General features: G+C 45.7%; 1 protein-coding gene across 3 annotated transcripts in view; it reads right to left on the bottom strand.

Moving 5' to 3' along the window:
• dnah5l (dynein, axonemal, heavy chain 5 like) overlaps positions 1–22,174 on the bottom strand; it is a 618,296-nt gene that overhangs the window by 130,846 nt on the left and 465,276 nt on the right. For all 3 annotated transcript variants that reach the window (XM_070881289.1, XM_070881290.1, XM_070881291.1), the window contains 2 exons: positions 13,803–13,973; positions 10,925–11,303 (listed from right to left, as the gene is read on the bottom strand). In XM_070881289.1, coding sequence (XP_070737390.1) covers positions 10,925–11,303; positions 13,803–13,973 — 550 coding nt within the window. The remainder of the gene's footprint in view (positions 1–10,924; positions 11,304–13,802; positions 13,974–22,174) is intronic.

Below are 22,174 nucleotides of genomic sequence, written 5' to 3'. Positions count from 1 at the left end.
CGGATGACACAAAGTTGGGTGGCAGTGTGAGCTGCGAGGAGGATGCTATGAGGCTGCAGAGTGACTTGGATAGGTTAGGTGAGTGGGCAAATGCATGGCAGATGAAGTATAATGTGGATAAATGTGAGGTTATTCACTTTGGTGGTAAAAACAGAGAGACAGACTATTATCTGAATGGTGACAGATTAGGAAAAGGGGAGGTGCAACGAGACCTGGGTGTCATGGTACATCAGTCATTGAAGGTTGGCATGCAGGTACAGCAGGCGGTTAAGAAAGCAAATGGCATGTTGGCCTTCATAGCGAGGGGATTTGAGTACAGGGGCAGGGAGGTGTTGCTACAGTTGGACAGGGCCTTGGTGAGGCCACACCTGGAGTATTGTGTACAGTTTTGGTCTCCTAACTTGAGGAAGGACATTCTTGCTATTGAGGGAGTGCAGCGAAGGTTCACCAGACTGATTCCCGGGATGGTGGGACTGACCTATCAAGAAAGACTGGATCAACTGGGCTTGTATTCACTGGAGTTCAGAAGAATGAGAGGGGACCTCATAGAAATGTTTAAAATTCTGATGAGTTTAGACAGGTTAGATGCAGGAAGAATGTTCCCAATGTTGGGGAAGTCCAGAACCAGGGGTCACAGTCTAAGGATAAGGGGTAAGCCATTTAGGACCGAGATGAGGAGAAACTTCTCCACCCAGAGAGTGGTGAACCTGTGGAATTCTCTACCACAGAAAGTTGTTGAGGCCAATTCACTAAATATATTCAAAAGGGAATTAGATGAAGTCCTTACTACTAGGGGGATCAAGGAGTGTGGCGAGAAAGCAGGAAAGGGGTACTGAAGTTGCATGTTCAGCCATGAACTCATTGAATGGCGGTGCAGGTTAGAAGGGCCGAATGGCGTACTCCTGCACCTATTTTCTATGTTTCTATGTTTCTATATACCTGGATGACCAGGTGAGGAGTGTCTCCCACAAGTTCAAGGTGTGCATTACTCAGATGTATACAGTGTACAGTGTTGTTACATAAAGGTTACAGTTATGTGAAGGTTACAAACATGACATCACCCCCCCCCAACTTCTTTGGGTCAACGATTGAGTCTTTCAGGTGGTTGATGCTCTCTCGTGGAGCGCCCTGGTGGTTGGGCCTTGGCATGTGTCTCTGTCGCCTGAGGTGATTCCGGCCTGTCCGGGCTGGCCGCAGGGACTGTGCATGCTGGTGAATGTCCTTGTTGCTCGTTCACTGGCAGTGGTGTGGGTGACATCTCATGATCTTCCTCAGGTTCCTCAGTGCCCATGCTGAACCTTTTCTTTACTTGGTCCAGATGTTTGCGGCATATCTGCCCATTGTTAAGTCTGACCACTATGACCCTATTCCCCTCTTTGCCAATTGCAGTACCCTCAAGCCACTTGGGTCCCAAAGCATGATTGAGATGGAATACAGGGTCATCGATTTCTATGCATCTCCCCACTCGATTTGGGACTGGCGCTTGCTTTCAACAATGTCTGACAGGGCTGGATGAATGAGGGACAGCCGCGTTTTAAGCGTGCGTTTCATGAGTAGTTCCGCGGGCGGGACTCCGTGAGCGAATGCGGCCGGGACCTATAGGCTAGCAGGAGGCGCGACAGGCGGTACTGAAGGGAGGGTCCTTGAATCCGGAGCATGCCCTGTTTTATGATTTGAACCGCACGTTCCGCCTGGCCATTGGAAGGCGACTTGAACGGTGCTGTCCTGACGTGTTTGATACCATTACCCGACATAAACTCCTGAAATTCATAGCTAGTGAAAAACGGGCCGTTGTCGCTAACCAGGATGTCCAGCAAGCCGTGGGTCGCAAAGACCGTACACAGACTCTCCATGGTGGTGGATGTCATGCACGAATTCAATATGATGCACTCGATCCATTTCGAGTATGCATCAACAAAAATCAAGAACATTTTTCCCATGAACGAGCCCGCGTAGTCTACGTGAATACGTGACCATGGCCTGGTGGGCCAGGGCCACGGGCTGAGTGGGGCCTCCCTGGGGGCATTTCCCAGCTGAGCACACGTCGTGCGCCTGCGAACCCAGTGTTCCAGGTCTGAGTCAATTCCCGGCCACCATACATGTGACCGGGCGATGGCCTTCATTAGCACGATGCCTGGGTGCTCGCTGTGGAGTTTCCTGATGAATGCTTCCCTTCCTTTCTGGGGCATGACTACCCGGCTGCCCCATAGCAGGCAGTCAGCTTGGATGGAGAGCTCGTCCATTCCGTCCTATGAAACGGCCTGACCTCCTCGGGGCACGCTCCGTGTGCGGGCACCCAATCCCCGGTCAGGACACATTTCTTTATCAGGGATATGAGGGGATCGCTGTTGGTCCAGATTTTGATCTGGTGGGCTGTGATGGGGGAGCCTGCGGTGTCGAAAGCCTCAATGGCCATGACCATCTCAGCGCTTTGCTCCAACGCCCCCTTGGTGATTGCTAGTGGGAGCCTGCTGAGCGCGTCAGCGCAATTTTCGATGCCTGGCCGGTGCCGTATGGTGTAGTCACCAGCAGTTCCCCAAGAGGGCGGGACCATTCCCCGGGACAATCCAGAGTGGCAGCCGGTTCTCCGATCCATTGTGTGTGACCACCAAGTTTGCACTGCCTAGTACTGGGATGATCTCTCTGGTGTACGTCCGTAACTGCGTGTCAATGCGTTCCAGTTTGGGCCTGTTAGCTTTGAGTGGCCATAGTTTTTCAAATTGTTGGGCACTCATAAGTGACTGGCTGGCTCCTGTGTCCAGCTCCATGCGTACCGTGATGCCATTTAATAGAACTTTCATCATCATAGGTGGCGTTTTGGTATACGAGCTGTGGATATCTGCCACATGAACCCACTGGACTTCAGCATCCATGGCTTTGCCCCAAGCCTTGCAGACCCCTCTTCTGGTTCCTCTGCCTCGTAAACTAGCCTCGCTATGGGTTTTCTGCACATTCTGGTCAGATGTCCAGTGAAGTTACAGTTTCTGCAGATAAATTGCTGAAACCTACAGGTTCTCGCAGCATGTTTGCCACCGCACTTCCAGCATGAGCTGAGATTGTTGTGAACAAAGGAACTGTTAGCAGGCATTCCTCTCTGATTGTCTGTTTGATTACTCCTGAGCACTCTATTGCTGATTGTCAATGGTCCCATTCTGGGACGCATTGTTCCTTGTGATGGTGTGAATTGCCGATCCCCCTGCCATTGTCTCTGTTGCTGGCCCACCCTAGAGCCTGTTGCTGCCTGGGCGGTGTCGAATTGCCCTTGCCTGCCTGCGGGGTTCTGAATCTCATTTACAATGTTAACTCCCTGGTTCATTGCTACGTTGGAACCAGGGCTGCTCGCGTAAATTATCTTGGTCTCCTCTTCCCCTGCCATGAAGGTCTGAGCTATCAATGTTGCTCTTTCCAAAGTCAAATCCTTGGTCTCAATAAGCTTCCTGAAAATCCCGGCATGACGAATGCCCTCAATGAAGAAATCCCTTAACGTCTCTCCCCTGCAGGCGTCTGTGAACTTATAGAGGCTGGCCAAATGCCGAAGGTTTGCAACGAAATCCGAAATGCTTTGTCCCTCCCGACGCCAGTGTGTGTAGAACCGGTGCCAGGCCATGTGTATACTGCTCGCCGGTTTGAGGTGCTCACCGATCAGAGTGCTGAGCTCTTAAAAAGACTTGTCCGCCGGCTTCTCGGGTGCGAGCAGGTCTTTCATCGGTGCATACGTCTTGGATCCACAACTGGTCAGTAGATGCGCCCTTCGCTTGTCAGCCGCTTCCTCTCCCAGCCAGTCCTTCGTGACAAAGCTCTGCTGGAGCCTCTCAACGAAATCATCCCAGTCCTCACCAACACAGTACCGTTCCTCTATGCTACCGGTGGTCATCCTCGTGGGTCGTTGATTCCCATTTCTCGTCGCCAAATGTGGTGTCCTTACACCTTACTATAGAATCACACGAGGCATGTACTGCAGACAAAGTCACTACGTGACCTGAACCTTTATTCTCAGGACCAAGAAGTGATGACCCTGCATGGGACCTCCCTTTATATACCTGGATGACCAGGTGAGGAGTGTCTCCCACAAGTTCACCCCCTGTGGTCAAGGTGTGCATTACTCAGGTGTATACAGTGTACAGTGCTGTTACATAAAGGTTACAGTTATGTGAAGGTTACAAACATGACAGCCAGGAATTGACTCTGAGCTGGAATCATGTGTGCATCAGTGCAACACTTGCATGCAGCTCAGCAAAGCACCAGCGGAATCGCAGCTGAGTCTGTGGTCGTGGCCGTCCAAACCATGGTCCAGGATCCACATAGACTTTGCAGGTCCCTTCATGGGGAAGATGTTTTTAGTTGTGGTGGATGCATATTCGAAGTGGATAGAGTGTGTAATCATCCACAGCTACCATTGAGAATCTCAGTGTCATGTTCGCGACACATGGTCTGCCTGACATCGTTGTTAGCGACAACGGATCGTGCTTCACCAGTCAGGAGTTTCAAGAGTTCATGAAACTCAATCGTATCAAACAAGTAAGGTCAGCACCGTTCAAACCTGCATCCAATGGACAATCAGAACGTGCTGTCCAAATCATAAAGCAGAGTATGAAGCGAGTAACCCAAGGGTCACTGCAGACCCCCCTGTCATGCATACTGCTGAGTTACAGGACAAGACCACACACGCTTACCGGAGTCTCGCATGCTGAATTAATGATAAAGAGAGGTCTTAAGACCAAGTCAACTCTTGTATACCCTGACTTGAATAATCATCTTGAAAATAGAAGACAAAGTCAGCAAGGGTATCACGATTGCGCAGCTGTGTCACGTGATATTTCTATAAATGATCCTGTATATGTTCTGCATTATGGTCAGGGTCCCAAGTGGATCGCTGGTATTGTCATGGCCAAGGAGGGCAACAGAGTATTTATTGTCAAGCTCAAAAATGGGCAAACATGCAGGAAACATATGGATCAAACAAAGCTGCAGCACACTGACGAACCGGAACAGTCGGAGGAAGATACAATCGACGACCAACCAACCTATCCCCAGTCATCAGAGGCCCCAGTGGCCATCAGTGAATCGGGACTTTCAATCACTGACATGTTCAATGAAAATGGACTTTCAATCCCTGACATGGCCATTGCCACTCCCACCAGGTCAGCCGCCCAGCCAGCAGTCACAACAGACTCTGAACACTCACCTAAGGCTAGAGTTGAACTGAGACGATCAACCCGGGAGCGTAAAACACCGGACCATCTCAATTAGTAAAAGACTGTGTTAATATCTCAGAGTGGGATAGTGCCATGTATATACTTTTGAGATGACTAGCCACTCAATGGCGTCACTATTGGAGGCCATTGGGCTGCACGCACGTGTGTGCAGCCCAAGTATAAAAGGCCAGCCATTTTGTATTTAAGTCACTTTGGGCCTTAATAAAGCAGAGCCAAGGTCATACCTCTTGGAGTTAAACAGTACTCAGTCTAACAGTTATTGCGTACACAACAACTTTATTCTTTTAACGCTCAAAAATCTGTCTATTTCCGTCTTAAATATATTCAATGACCCAGCCTCCACAGCTCTCTGGGGCAGAGAATTCCATAGCTTTACAACCCTCTGAAATTCCTCCTCATCTCAGTTTTAAATGGGCGGCCCCTTATTCTGCGACTATGCCCCCTTGTTTTTGTTTCCCCTATGTGTAGAAATATCCTCTCTGCATCCACCTTGTCGAGCCCCCTCATTATCTTATATGTTTCGATAAGATCACCTCTTACATCCAGAGCTAATTATCAATGCGGCTTGATCATATAAACAGTTTAAAAGGATCAGCAATTTTAATGAAGGTTTTCTGGTTTTATCAGCCCCAACTCTCCCTGGTCTTCTGCAAAAATTCTCAAGGATAATTAGAGAGCTGTGGAAGCTGCGTCATTGAATAAATTTAAGACAGAGATAGACAGTTTCTTAACTGATAAGGGAATATGGGGAGCGGGCGGGGAAGTGGACCTGAGTCCATGATCGTATTAAATGGCGGAGCAGGCTCGAGCGGCCATATGGCCTACTCCTGCTCCGATTTCTTATGTTCTTATGTTCTTAATTAAAAAGGTGATAACAGGAGGGAGAATATTCAAAGCTCCACAGTAAAATGACAAACATATTTTAACAGAAAACTTTTGGTGGCAGGGTCTGGTATGGGCTCTTAGGTTTAGGTTCTTTTTTCCGACTTATCTAAATATTCCTGTGCTCAAGGTTTGGCATTTTGCCTCCACCCCTTTCCTCCCCCTGTTAGCTTATTCTTTTGTTCTCTTAATTCTCACTGTTGCATTACCTTTCCAACTGTTCAAAATCCCCACGCACTATTTGATGAAGAGCAGGAAGTTCTCCTGGTGTCCTGGCTAATATTTATACCTCAAAAAATCTGTACTAAAAACAAATTGATCGGTCATTTATCTCATTGCTGTTGTGGAACCTTGCTGTGTGCAAATTGACTGCGGTTTTTTTTTCATTCCCTGGATGTGGTTGTCGCTGGAAAAGGTGGCATAAGAAATAGGAGCAGGAGTAGGCCATTCGGCTACTCAAGCCTGCTCTGCCATTTAATACGATCATGGCTGATCCGATCATAGACTCAGGTTCACTCAGGCCCGCTCCCCATAACCCCTTATAGCCTTAAGAAACTGTCTATCTCTATCTTAAATTTATTCAATGTCCTAGTTTGCACAGCTCTCTGAGGCAATGAATTCCACAGATTTACAACCCACAGAGAAGAAATTCCTCCTCATCTCAGTTTTAAATGGGCAGCCACTTATTCTAGAATTATGCCCCTAGTTCTCGTCTCCCCATCAGTGGAAACATCCTCTCTGCATCCACCTTGTCAAGCTTCCTCATAATCTTATACATTTCAATAAGATCACCTCTCATTCTTCTGAATCCCAATGAGTATAGGCCCAACCCACTCAACCTTTCCTCATAAGTCAACCCCCTCATCCCCGGACTCAACCTCGTGAACCTTCTCTGAACAGCCTCCAAAGCAAGTATATCCTTTCGTAAATATGGAAACCAAAACTGCACGCAGTATTCCAGGTGTGGCCTCACCTATACCCTGTATAACTGTAGCAAGACTTCCCTGCTTTTATACTCCATCTCCTTAGCAATAAAGGCCCTGCGGCATCCCACTAGTTACTGATTGCCAACCCGAGACTGAACCAGTTCCACTAAACCATTTCCAATGAATTGAATGCCCTTTTTAATGATCATTCCTAGTTGCCCCGATAGGATGATGGTGGGCCTTCTTCTTGAACCACTGATCATGTTTTCTTTTGATGATAGAAGTATAGAAACATAGAAACATAGAAAATAGGTGCAAGAGTAGGCCATTTGGACCTTTGAGCCTGCACCACCATTCAATATGATCATGGCTGATCATGCACTTCAGTACCTCATTCCAGCTTTCTCTCCATACCCCTTGATCCCTTTAACCGTAAGGGCCACATCTAACTCCCTTTTGAATATATCCAATGAACTGGCCTCAACTACTTTCTGTGGTAGAGAATTCCACAGGTTCACAATTCTCTGAGTGAAGAAGTTTCTCCTCATCTCGGTCCTAAATGGCTTACCCCTTATCCTTAGACTGTGACCCCTGGTTCTGGACTTCCCCAACATCGGGAACATTCTTCCTGCATCTAACTTGTCTAATCCCGTCAGAATTTTATATGTTTCTATGAGATCCCCTCTCATTCTTCTAAATTCAATTGAATATAAGCCTAGTCAATCCAGTCTTTCTTCATATGTCAGTCCTATCATCCCGGGAATCAGTCTGGTGAACCTTCGCTGCGCTCCCTCAATAGCAAGAATGTCCTTCCTCAGATTAGGAGCTCAAAACTGTACACAATATTCAAGGTGAGGCCTCACCAACGCCCTGTACAACTGTAGTAAAACCTCCCTGCTCCTATACTCAAATCCTCTCGCTATGAAGGCCAACATGCCATTTGCCTTCTTCGCCGCCTGCTGTACCTGTATGCCAACTTTCAATAACTGATGAACCATGACACCCAGGTCTCGCTGCACCTCACCTTTTACTAATCTGTTACCATTCAGATAATAATCTGCCTTCCTGTTTTTGCCACCAAAGTGGATAACCTCACATTTATCTACATTATACCACATCTGCCATGTATTTGCCCACTCGCCTAACCTGTCCAAGTCATCCTGCAGCCTCTTAGCATCTTCCTCACAGCTCATACTGCCACCCATTTTAGTGTCATCTGAAAACTTGGAGATATTACATTCAATTCCTTTGTCTAAATCATTAATGTATATTGTAAATAGCTGGAGTCCCAGCACTGAACCTTGCAGTATCCCACTAGTCACTGTCTGCCATTCTGAAAAGGACCCGGTTATTCATACTCTTTGCTTCCTATCTGCCAACCAGTTCTCTATCCACATCAGTACATTACCCCCAATACCATGTGCTTTAATTTTGCACACCAATCTCTTGTATGGGACCTTGTAAAAAGCCTTTTGAAAGTCCAAATACACCACATCCACTGGCTCCCCCTTGTCCACCCTACTAGTTACATCCTCAAAAAATTCTGTAAGATTTGTCAAGCATGATTTCCCTTTCATAAATCCATGCTGACTTGGACCGATCCTGTCACTGCTTTCCAAATGCGTTGCTATTACAACTTTAATAATTGATTCCAACATTTTCCCCACCACTGATGTCAGGCTGACCGGTCTATAATTCCCTGTTTACTCTCTCCCTCCTTTTTTAAAAAGTGGTGTTACATTAGCTACCCTCCAATCCATAGGAACTGATCCAGAGTCTATAGAATGATGGAAAATGACCACTAATGCATCCACTATTTCTAGGGCCACTTCCTTAAATACTCTGGGATGCAGACTATCAGGCCCTGGGGATTTATCGGCCTTCAATCCCATCAATTTTCCTCACACAATTTCCTGACTAATAAGGATTTCCTTTAGTTCCTCCTTCTCGCTAGACCCTCGAACCCCTAGTATTTCCTGAAGGTTATTTGTGTCTTCCTTAGTGAAGACAGAACCAAAGTATCTGTTCAATTGGTCTGCTCATTTCTTTGTTCCCCATTATAAATTCACCTGATTCTAACTGTAAGGGACCTACATTTGTCTTCACTAATTTTTTTCTCCACGTATCTGTAGAAGCTTTTGCAGCCAGTTTTTATGTTCCCTGCAAGCTTACTCTCATATTCTATGTCCTCCATCCTAATTATACCCTTTGCCCTCCTCTGCTGAATTCTAAATTTCTCTCAGTCCTCAGGTTTGCTGCTTTTTCTGGCCAATTTATATGCCTCTTCCTTGGATTTAACACGATCCTTGTTAGCCACGGTTGAGCCACCTTCCCCGTTTTATTTTTACGCCAGACAGGGATGTACAATTGTTGAAGTTCATCCATGTGATCTTCAAATGTCTGCCATTGCCTAACCACCGTCAACCCTTTAAGTATCATTCACCAGTCTATCCTAGCCAATTCACGTCTCATACCGTCGAAGTTACCTTTCTTTAAGTTCAGGACTCTAGTCTCTGAATTAATTGAGTGGCTTGATAGGTCACTTCAGAGGGCAATTGAAGCAACCACATTGGTGTGTGATTGAAGTCACATAAGGCCAGACCAGATAAAGACAGCAGGATTCCTTCGCAAAAGGTGATTAGTGAACCAGTTATATTTTATGACAATCCAACATTTGTTTAATTCCATGTTGTGTTATAAATCAAAATTCAAATTCTGAAACTGTCATTGTGGGATTTGAACTCACCGGTTTACTAGCCCATAACATAACCACTACACTACAGTACCCCCACTTATTGCCTACGTGATCATCATAGGCGGTCCCTCGAACGAGGATGACTTGCTTCCACACCAAAAGGGATGAGTTCACTGATGTTTCAATGGAGGACCCGATATTCCAGTCCTGAACTCCAGGGGTGGAAGATGCGTGTGGGTGGATTTTTTTAACTTGTGGTGACCGTTGCACATCAGCCACCACACGGGCTTGACAGAGCTAGGCCTTTATCCTGTGGCAAGGGTAAACCAGGACAATTGGAAACCTGCTCTGCTGCACGAACCTAATGCACACATATATCGCAGTGTGGGCTGGCCTGTGCTGCCCCTGGGCCTTTGGCTCTTCTGGGCCCCACACCCTCATTTACCACACCTCCACCACGATCTCTCGCCGCTCCTCCACCACAAACATTCGCCGCTCCTCCGCCACAATCTCTCACCGCTCCTCCGCCACGATCTTTCACCGCTCATCTCGTGTCACATCTCAGCCACAATCTCTTGCCTACGTAACAACAGTGACTATACTTCACATGTAATTCATTGGCTGTGAAGTGCTTTGGGATGTCTTGAGGACATGAAATTCGCGAATTAAATGTAAATTCTTTTGGGGGGGGTAAAATTCCTCTTCCAGTTTTTGCCGTCTGTGGTGTTTGTTCGTCTCTTGGGAGGGGAGAGGGGTAATTTGTTTATCTTTGCTCCATAATAAGTATGCTTTTAATTAGGGCTTGTTGCCTTCTCTTCAGCCTTTCTTTTTTCTTTGGGTCAAGCATGAGTTTGATAATCTTTATCCCTCAACTAAGGTAAATAAAAGTTAAATTAACACCAAATATAAAATGGTGTTAACATCTACACTGTGTGGTATGGCAGTAAAAAATCCCCATGATTAAGCAAGTACCAGTGTTAAGCAATCAATTTTCTCAGAACCATCTGCTAATTTGATCAGCCACTCAAAGGAACAATGAGGATGTAAAATGATTTGATTCTAATTACTGTCACTGTAGTTAGATCTGAAGCCAAATAATCAGTTTTTGCCATTTGATTTCGGATTTCTGTCTTCGGCACCAAATTTAGCTCCCAGCAAAGGTTTATTAAATGTACTCTACAAATCATTTTACTAATGAAGGTTACCTTTAATCAATGTCTGGAAATTGTCATGAGATATCGTCTTGGACTGTAGATCAATCTTTAGTGCCATAAGCAATGTGAAGAGGAATTTGTGATCTTCATACAGACCCCGAGCTGTATACCTGAATACTTCATAGGTGAGATAGTCAATGATGTTAGTAATTCGCTTAGAGGTGACCTGTGATTTTGTCGATTTCTCCATAGAAATGTCAAAAATGCCCAGGAACTGTCGCAGTGATGTCTGGTACATCACATTCACTAGACTCATTTCAACAATGAGGAAGTAAAGATTGCTGCCACGTGAAGCAACGGGCCGATACTCCTCACGAGCCGCATTAATCTTCACCTCTGTTTCTGCAGCTGTGTTCAGTTTTTCACTCACCTGGAAGTAAAAATAGATTTCTAAGTTCCTTCAACAACCATACCATAAAATAAATAAAAAATATCCAAATTTTTCAGAAAATTAATTCATAGGGGGCAAAATTCGGGAGAGCCTAACTTTTGAAAGTTGGAAAAATTAGCACCAGGCGCCAATGATGCCCAGCTTTCTCTAAATTTGGTGTTAGCACTGCAGGAAGGAAGTGGAGTGCTAAATCAAGCGCTCCACTTCCTTCTTGGAGCGCTAAAGGACGCAGGTAGAGCGGTAGTGGTGTAGCGCTGCACAATGACCTGGGCAGCAGTGCCGAGATCCTTAAAGGATGGGATATTTTCTTTATGACATCACAACCACACAGAGAGCTCTATATTACAAAGGGCCATCGCTGCAGGTCTGCATTAGGACCAGTTAGCTGATCCCCGATAGCAGCCGCGATCCAGCCGGTCAGCTCCATGCACTCCAGCAGAATGCCGGGCTGATCGATCACAGCCGAATAGAAATTGAAAAAATTGAAATCATGCATTGCAATAAGTTTTCTACTTACTGCACCAACATCCCCTTTAACTTGCACCCTCAAAGCGCCCGGCCTCCCGAACAATGCCTCCTGCAGTTGTCAGTCTTGTTGACTGGTGATGTTGCAGGGGCGGAACCGAAGTTCGGGTCCGGGGTGCTACTGGGGCGATAGGCAGGACAATTACGTCATGATCTCCGGGAGATCGCAGGAGACTGCGACGCAATGTGCTACCGCCGCCGCAAACCTCTCGGCTAATTTAGCGCGAGTCGTTTATTTCGCCGCGCCCGGTCGATAAGTCGTCATGCCTCTTTATCCCACCCCAGAGGAGATAACGGGAGGCAGTAAGGAGGCCAATTTCTAGGCCATACACTGTAGAGGAATGATTGTGAATAGAACTCATGTAATATTCTGAACACAATGGGCCCGAACTTGGTGGAAGCTAAGTTCCGCCCAAGTGCCACCCAAAGGACCGCCGAGATACCCGACGGTACTTCGGGCGTGAGTCTCGTAAAAGAGTCTTTGAAAGACCACCCGCCGGCAAAAAAGGGACTTATGCCATGAACCTGGGAGGCAGCAGGCGGCAGCTGCCAATCTCGGCGGCAAATGCAATCCTTGCCAAAGTGCCGCCGAGGACTAAGTCGGGCCCAGCGAGCGGAGGAGCACATAAAAATAAAAATTTCTGCAGGAAAATCCCACTGGAAGTCCTTCAGGGGACCCCATCCACATAAATCACTGAAAAATAAATAAATAAAAGTTCACTAACTTTTTTTGTCGGTCTTCATACATACCGTTGGGGGTTAGACCTGTCTCCACGCAGCAGGTCTTCCCCCTGCTGCCGCTAACTCCTGCCCGGAGGGATCTACCAGCTCGGCGGGTGGGAGGCCACTTACGCGCTTTGCTCACTAGCGGCCATCATTGGACTGCTCCCAGCGGTACTCCTCTCCCGCCGGCAGGAGGCCTAGTGGAAACTGGCACCGAGGGGAGACTGCCGAAAAAACTCGGTGGCAGCAGTCGGTAAGGCCACCAAGTTCGAGCCCAATGTTCTCTGTATTTCGTTTTGTGTGTACTGAGTGACACACTAGGCCAATTTTCATCTCCCTACAACCCGCTTTTCAGCATGAACGGAGAGGCAGTAGGACAAAAATCGCTGACTTACCGGAGGCCTGCACATTGCCATTTTAGGCAGGACTCAATTTAGATGGCCAGCATTCCCATGCAAAGCCAGGAGGGCCCTAATTAATACATTAAAATTAGTGTCCTACAACGTTGATAGGAACAAAAGACCATTTTCTTGTCAATCAGTGTTACCACTGCTGTTTCTTTAACCTGTCGACAAACTATTTTCAGAGACACTGAAAGATGCAGTCAGGTAATGCTGAAAACAGGCCTGACAACGACTTTTAAACCTTATAATTTCACTCAAGTTCAACTCATTGCTGCCACTTCAATCAGCTGCTCTGTTGACCCTCCCTGATCTTTTCTGCCCTGCTACATTAGGTAAAGTATTAATGGAAATGGAGAAAAAGCAGGCAAATGGAGTTGAGGTACATAACTTAACAGAATAGTGGATCAGGTACGAGGGGTTGAATGATGTACTCCCATTCCTATTTTCCTCCGCTTTAAGCTGCTGCTACAGGTCCACTTCAGACTCTGTCCTTTCGGATTTCCCACCCTCCTAAACAGTGAGTTTTCTATAAACACCACAATTAAACAGCGCAATTTGCAATGATGTTTGATCATGAAAATCAATCAGGCCTCCCGCCAACATCATCGGGCGAGCGAAGCCCACTGCTCATCCCATGGGCACAAGAAACTAAAATTCAGCCCATTTTACTTTCAACCTACCTCAGCTTAATGAGTTTTTAAAAAAATCTTAAATACCTGATATGAACCAAGCAACAATAGATAGATGTAACTGGATTTGGAAGAAATTCTATGGATCGACAGAGTCAGACACAGAATACAGTTTTTTTTTGCCAAATCCTTTTTACCTCTTCAGCTGTTATCTTAGTGACCCGGAGTACTTCAATCAATGATTCATCCTCCACCAGAGAGCCTTCTGTGCTGGTTAGACGAAATAGCAAGTTATCTTCCAATTCCTGCATTCTCCGTTTGTTGGATGTGACCTCTTCTATCAGTTGGACTCTCTCTGCTTCCAACTCCTAGTGTACAACCACAACAAGCAAATGTGTTAATATTATGGAAATTCTTGACAATGTGGTTTCCCATCCACAGGCACAATTTTCTCCCCTCCTTGCCTGCAAGTGCCAACTAATGCTAGAGTATGTTCCCCATAACAATCCTATCATCGTCTGGTGTTCACACTTATGCATCTTCTAATATCTTCCGGCTGGATAGCGATTAGGAGTGGCTGCTATCTTCCTTCTAGCACAGGGATTGAGACCACTTACAGCTCCTTCAGTGCTCCCATCCCCTTCTTCAGTTGAACGTAGCAGACCAGTGATTGAACTTATGGCCTTTCTGATATGTACTGCACAGTATTATACCAAGCTTGCATTTTATACACTGACTGACAGGGAATTGTGACCGCTGGTTTTTAAAAACAACAGAGACTTTGAATTCAAATTGATCTGCCATTCTTCTGAAAGAAACTGATTTTCACATATGTACTTGAGGAATCAGTTTTTGATTTTCATAGTTTTCTTTAATGTTTTCATGGTACAATAACAAAAAACATTTTACAAAAAGTAGAGTTTAATAGTTAGTTTTAGATTCATTCATAGCTTACTGAACAAGAGTGTCACGTTTTGTAAGCATGCAGAAAAAAAAATACAAAAGACCTGGGGAAAGTAATAAATTATTGTATCATCATTGCAGAAGAGAAATATTGACAAATATGATCATGGCTTATGGAGAATCCTTGATTTTAACAGGTTTTCCCACCTTTACAGAAAAATCAGGACACCTCTACATTGATTGAGAATCCTTAATGAGGTAGGTTATTATTGGCTCACTGTGGGGTCAAGTTTCGGGCTGCGCCTTGAACGGCGCAGCCCTGACATGGACGCCCGTTTTTCGCGCCTAAAAGCGCAACAAAATTCTACCTCATAATTCTTGGCCTCCTTGCTGGTCTCTGGGAGCTCGGCACGGCGCGCAGACAGCAGCGGGGGGCAGAGCCACAGAGGCGCACTGATTCTGCAAGTGGAGGGGGAGCGGGGCGAAGTCAAATGAGGGAATGTCGTGCCGGCAGCCCTGCGCGTGCACGTTGGAGCGCGCACACGCGCAGTAGCCCAGAAACATTGGCACTCGGCCATTTTTAAAGGAACTTAAAGAAAAGTGCTGATTTGTCTCGTGGACCTCTGGAAAGGCTTCGAATTGAATTTTAGTGATTTTTTTGGCTTTTAGCAGCACTGTTGAATAAATCACCTGCTGAAATCAGTGAGTGCTGCTTTTCACTGCTAAACTTCCAGAACAAGTGCTGCATAGATGCATGCAAATTAAGGACTTATTTGAAAAATAAGAGTGTCAATTCAATACAGCAATGGAACAACGTCCACCAAGAACAAAGAATTTCTTGCATGAGGAAGTGGAGATATTAGTCAACGTCATTGAGCAGAGATGGCAGGAGCTAGATACCAGCAACAGAGGTCGCATAAAAGTGCCACCTAAAGAAATGAAGAAACGTTGGAACCAAGTTGCAGAAGATTACTGCGCAGTGGTGCATACCATGAGATCTGGAAGCCAGTGTAAAAAGAAATGGCACGACCTTGGTTAAGAAGTTAGTGTAAGTAATATTTTCATTTTTTAATGTAATCGTAATTGTAACATGACTATCTGTATGTCCCCACCCTGCAGAAAGACACATTCTGTAAAAAGTTATATTTTACTCTTTTCAGAAGAAATTGGCCCACAACAAAAGGGAAGCAACTCGGACAGGAGGAGGCACGCCCAATCTGCATCCACTGACACCCTTGGAACAGAGGGTAGCTGCTATGATGAGTCGGACATGGAGAAAAGCAATCAGTACAGCACAAGCTGGGCCCGCACGCGAGGAAGAGGGTAAGTCCTGAAAATGCATCGTGGCCCTTTAAATCAACCTGCTGCCTGGCCTGCTATGTGTGAGAGTACTAATGCCACCCATCCTGCTCCCTCCCTTGCTGTTGAACATTTGACTGTTCTGATGTATTTTGCAGAACGTGATGATGCTGCCAATCCTGAGGATCCTGAAGATACAGAACAAGAACCAGTACAACCAGATGCGGACGATCCAGATTGGATGATGGTGGCGATGACTGAAATGTCTACAGGGGAGACCTTCCAAATTAATGGTTATGAGCCCCCATTAAGGGGCATCAGAGTTTCAATCCCTTGCATAGGTTCTGGTTCCACCTTCCATGGTTTTGATTCCGATGTTGCGGGTCCCAGTGGTGCTGCTGGTGTAATGCAGCAGTTTACAGCCAGTGCACCACCGTCCGAACCTGCGCTCCCCACTCGTATAGGTTCTGGTTCCACCTTCCATGGTTTTGATTCCGACATTGCGGGTCCCAGTGGTGCTGGTGATATAATGGAGCCGTTTACATCCATTCACCCACCATCCCAGCCCACGGCTCGCACTCGAGTGCTGTCGTCTGGGACACCGAGCGACCCACCGTCCCAGCCCGCGCCTTTCTCTCTCTAGTACTGCCGTCTGGAACACCGAGCGTCCTACCATTCCAGCCCGCGCCTCCTTGTGTAGTGGTGCCATTTGGAACACCGAGCGTCCCACCGTCCCTGCCTGTGCCTCCCAGTGTAGTGGTGCCGCGAGACAGACCCAGGCAGAGGAGAAGGTGATTGGAGACACGCGCTCCTGAGATGCAGCATGCAACAGATGCGGCTCAGGTTGTGGCATTGGATATGGAGACCAATGAGCTTACCCGATCACTCATCGGTAGCATCAGTGCAGTGGGTGAAGAGGTGACGGTCCTGACGGGAGAAATAGCAGTAATGACACGGGAATTTAGGGAGGGAATGTCCGAGGGAGTGCAATCGACGGCACAGGCCGTCAGGGAGGGCATGCAAGTGATGGCACAGGCCCTCATGGAGGTAGTTGCTGCAATAAGGGCACACAGCCCCGCCAATCAAATGACACCCCCATGAAGAAGTGAACATTCACTGAGATGTGGATGAGACATGGTTGCAGCCTTTCTTTGCTGCTTTTGTTCTTGTTCTTGATGTAGCTCTAGTAGCGTTTTTCAAATTGAAATTGTTTTGTAAGTTTTGTAACTTTACAACTTATAAGTGATCTTAGGATTTTTAAGTGATCTTATAGTGTAAATGCTCTCACTTTTTGTATATTATTTAATTTTGCATCTAAAAAGTGATCCTCAAATCTAAGTGATCGTAAGAGTGCAAGATTTTTCACATTAAAATTGTTTTGTAAGTTTTGTAACTTTACAACTTATAAGTGATCTTAGGGTTTTTAAGTGATCTTATAGTGTAAATGCTCTCACTTTTTGTAACTTATTTAATCTTGCACCTAAAAGTGATCTGAAGTTTAAGTGATCTTAACAGTGTAAGATTTTTCACATTGAAATTGTTCTGTAACTTTACAAGTTCATAAGTGATCTTAAAGTTTTTAAGTGATCTTCAAGAGTCATATTAAAAAGTGAATTTTGATACAACAAATATTTTATTACAGTGACGTTAACTTTTCAATAAAATATTTTTTCATTAAAACTGATTCATCTTCCATTAACACAACACAACGTAGGAACAACATCAAAGAATAAACATGTCCATGCGTAACAGTGGTCGCAGAGCCCTCAGGCGTCAGTAATTGAAGCGTTCACGGATGAGCTGCTGGCGCAGGGCTCGAGCAATCGTTAAAGGAGCACGATGGACGGCCCTCCTCCGACCTCGTGCTCCGGCATCAGGCACTTATGTACTTTCCTGATCATCATCATCATCCTCATCCTGTTCTTCCAAAATACTATCATCAGGCACTGGACCCTCACGTGGGTCTTCTGGTTCCACTACCAGCTCCTGCTGCCTCATGATGGCTAAGTTATGGAGCATGCAGCACACAACAGTGAAGTATTGCAAGTAGCCTCCGGAATGGTTCAGGCATCGGAAACGCTGTTTCAATATGCCAATGGTCCTCTCAATGATGCTGCACGTCGCAATGTGCGCCATGTTGTATTGACGGTCAGCTTCTGTCCGTGTCACGCGTAGGGGCGTCATGAGCCAGGTGGTCAGGCCGTACCCTTTGTCTCCCAGTAGCCAGCTCTGCCCTTCTGGCTGCTGCTCAAACATGTCAGATATAACACTGTCATGTAGGAAGAACACATCATGGGTGCTGCCAGGGTATCTCGCATCGACTAACATGATGTGCTGCTTGTCGTCACACACAAGCTGCACATTGATGGAGTGGAAACCTTTTCTGTTCCTGTACTGCTCGAAATCCTCCACAGGTGTTTGCAAGGCTATGTGGGTACAATCAATGCAGCCCTGTACCTTTGGGAAGCCAGCAATCCTGAAGAAGCCCACAGCCCTCTCATGGATCGCTTGTGCGGTCATTGGGAAATTGATTAAGTCATTCCTCCGCACATACAGTGCAGCCATGACCTGGTAAATGCAGGCATGTATTGCACATTGAGAGATGGCGCACACATCTCCAGTTATAGCCTGAAACGATCCCGAGGCATAGAAGGCAAGTGCAGCTGTTACCTTCACTTCAACAGACAAGGCAGTTGGCGTTCTGCTTCTGGCTGCAAATCTGCTCTCAGCATATCACAGAGCTCAACGACAACTTCTCTGCAGAAACGCAGGCTTTTGACACAATCAGCCTCGCTCATGTCCAGGTACGAGCGCCTGGCTCGATATTGCCAACGTGGTAAGGTCTCCTGCTCATCAGCCTACGGGCTATGACGTTCCTGGTGCGGTGAGCTCTAATCAATTCTCTCCTATGCAGTGAATTGCTGGTGAACCATTGCATAATCCATGGTGTTGACAATGTAGCACACATTTGTAATTACAAATTTAAGTTTCAAACTGCCTATCTGGCTGCCTCTCCCGGTCCCTGGCCAAATGACCTCAACCTCGCTTGCAGCTCGAAGGCTGCTTCCTGTGTCTTTGGCCGCCATCAGCCACTGCCACTGCCCCTATCCCGTGGCCGAATTGCCTCAGCTTCCCTCACAGCTCGAAGGCTGCTTGCTGTGTCTTCATCTGCCATCAGCCACTGCCACCGCCCCTATCCCGTGGCCGAATTGCCTCAGCTTCCCTCACAGCTCGAAGGCTGCTTGCTGTGTCTTCGGCTGCCGTCGAGCCACTGACGCCGCCCCTGCCTCCTACATGGAAGGAAGGCCTGCCTAAAGCACCGCAGCTCGAAGGCTGCTGCTGCTTCACACAGGTAAGAATATTCAATATTTTGTAGTTGCTTTGTTTATAATTTTTTATTCAGGATGGCTCTTTATTTGTTTAAGTAAGACTGTTGAATGCTTGTAAAATTTAATTACTTCCCTCCCCCCCGACCCCCCCTCGTTCCCTACACCTGATTTGTAACCTACGCCTGATTTCTAAAGTGTAGGCAAGGTTTTTCTGAGCGTACAAAAATCAAGACTTACTCCATTCTAAGTTAGTTTGGAGTAAGTTTTCACTGCCTAAACTTTCAAAACAGGCGTAAGTGGCCGGACACACACCCTTTTGAAAAAAAAATCTGTTCTAAAATGAAACTGTTCTAACTGACTAGAACTGGAGCAAACTAAATGTCGAGAATTGCAATTTCTAAGATACTTCATTCTAAACTAGTTGCTCCAAAAAAAATTGGAGCAACTCAGGCCGAAACTTGACCCCTATGATTTACAATTTTCTCCTTGGACGTGAAACTGACTTTGTAAGGCTAATTTTAACACCGACAGGAAGCCAGTGGGAGAAGGGGGACAATCCCTTGTGGGAATTTGCTGGAGGCACAATAGATTTTAACTGCCAAGCCTCATTTGAATGCCACCAGCCAGCTGCTTGGCCATTTCTAGCCAATTTGCAATCATTATTGATGCTCCTGCTAGAGTTCCTTTGTGTTTTTAATCAACATTTTTTCTCCTCTCTGAAGAGAATGACTCATACAGGGTTACAGTTCTATGGATGGTGAAAGGCTTTGCCAAAGTTTCCATTTTTCATGTGTGAGTTTACACAGACTTTGTTGGCAGATTATTTGATTGTTTGTGGTGTATCACAACAGAGCCCAATGCTGTTCTCAATCACCCTCCACAAATACATGCATTCTAGCAGGGTTCACCGGACAACAACTGGAACTGGGAGGTCTGGCTATTATTATTTTTTTTAATCTCTATTGAAACCATTGAAGCTAAATACTATGCCACCAGAATCATATTAAATATAAAAGTTTAGTCTATTTCTTTATCCAATGAGTAGATTTTTTAAAAAGACATTTGAAAGCATGACAATAATGTACTTATCTGCTGGAATAGGGAATTTAAAGATAGGCTAGTTGTATGAAGGACGGGACCAATTCTCTTGAACAGCTTGTCTCAGTTCCCTGGCACAGTATATTTGCTCAAGCATTATTGTTTAATTACCCATCATAAATTGAATAAATTACAAACCATTAATCTTGTTCTTTCAAAAGTTCAGAATTTCAGGTTCATGTGTTTTGATTAAAAGGTTTTGAAATTTTTGTCCCTCCAATGTTCTCCTTTACTGCAGGTACCAATTCATACTGGGATACAATTCCCTATATACTAATTAAGTATCTCACACAAATGACTATCTCTCATATCCATTAAGGACAGAGTGACTGAGCAATTAGAGAAATTTGAGCCAACATGGATTTGTTAAAAGTAGGCCATGTCTATCAAACCTAATTGAATGTTTTGTGGAAATAACTAAAGTAGTAGACAGGAGAATATCTATGGATGTAGTTTATAGGGAATTCCAGAAGGCATTTGATAAGGTTTTACATAAGAGACTGTTAACTAAAATTTAAGCCCATGGAATTGAAGGCAAATTATTGATCTGATTAGGAGATTGGGTGGCAGAAGACAGAGAGTAAGGATAATAGGTGTGCATTCAACTTAGAAGGAAGTGACAAGTAGTGTCTCACAAGGATCTGTGCTGGTGCCTCAACTTTTCACTATATTTATTAATGATTTAGATAACACAATAGAGAGACATATATCCAAGTTTGCCAATGACAAAAAGATTGGTAGCATAGGGCTCAATTTTCCCCAATGCCGTTTTTTGGCGTAGTGCCCGTTTTTCTTGGCCCCAACTACTCCAAAAAAAAGTAGCAAGTTTCCCCATTCTATTTTTTGAAGCCTGTCCTGTAGCTTCGGAGGGTGGAGCCTAATGACTGCAGCGAAAAAACAATGCCCCCCCACCCCCGCTTCTGTGCATATGCGAAAAAAAAGGGACGTTTTTGACGTGATTCCTATGGGCGCACTTGCTCCCAGTCTGCATTCAGCCATTTTTAAAGAGCCAGTTGTGTGTGAGAACTTTAATTCTCATTGAAAAAAATCGGAGCTGCAATACAAGATGTAACGCAGCACAAGGGACCAAGAATTTCTTACAGGACGAAGTGGAGGCACTAATTACTGTGATTGAGGGCAGATAGACAGCAGCAGAGGTCACATAAAAGTTCCACCAAAGGAAATGCAGAAATGCTGAAACCAACTTGTAGAAGATTACTGTGCAATGATGACCACCCTGAGGTCTGGAGGCCAGTGCAAAAAGAAGTGGCAGGATCTTGGTCAAGTAGTTAGTGTAAGTAATATTTTCAGTTATTCAATGGAATTGCAATTGTAAATGTGACCAGCTGTATCTGTCCCACCCAGCAGAAAGACACTCTCTAAAAAGTTATATTTTCATCTTTGCAGAGGAAGGTGGCACACAACAAATGAGAAAGAGCTCGAACAGGAGGAGACCCGGCAAATCTGCAGCCACTGACACCCTTGAAAGAGAGGGTCGCTGCTTTGATGGGTCCTGCCTGGAGAAAAGCAACCACCACGGCACCAGCTGGGCCCACACCGGAGGGAGAGGGTAAGTCCTGAAAATTCCAGAGTCTGGCTTTGCTAAATGTTAAGTACTGCTCGGGCTAGCGATGCTTCGGTTCATGAGGATGTCTCCGTCAGCTACACTTTGGTTGATGTAATGTGCTATCATTCACCCACCACCATCTCAGCAAAACCACAGCCCTGCACAAGGTAGAAAAGGCCATCCGCTAGCTCAAGGACAACAAGGCAACGGAAGTGGATGGAATCCCCGCTGAGGCACTAAAGTATGGTGGAGAGGCACTATTGACACGAATGCATAACTTCATCTCTCTCATCTGGAAGGAGGAGAGCATGCCAGGAGATCTCAGAGATGCAGTAATCATGACCATCTTTAAAAAAGGGGACAAATCCGACTG

Source organism: Pristiophorus japonicus, chromosome 5 (assembly GCF_044704955.1).
Source record: "Pristiophorus japonicus isolate sPriJap1 chromosome 5, sPriJap1.hap1, whole genome shotgun sequence".
In the NCBI taxonomy this organism is placed as follows: domain Eukaryota; kingdom Metazoa; phylum Chordata; class Chondrichthyes; family Pristiophoridae; genus Pristiophorus; species Pristiophorus japonicus.
The sequence above is the reverse complement of the archived record's forward strand: the minus strand, read 5'-3'. Positions and strand labels throughout refer to the sequence as shown.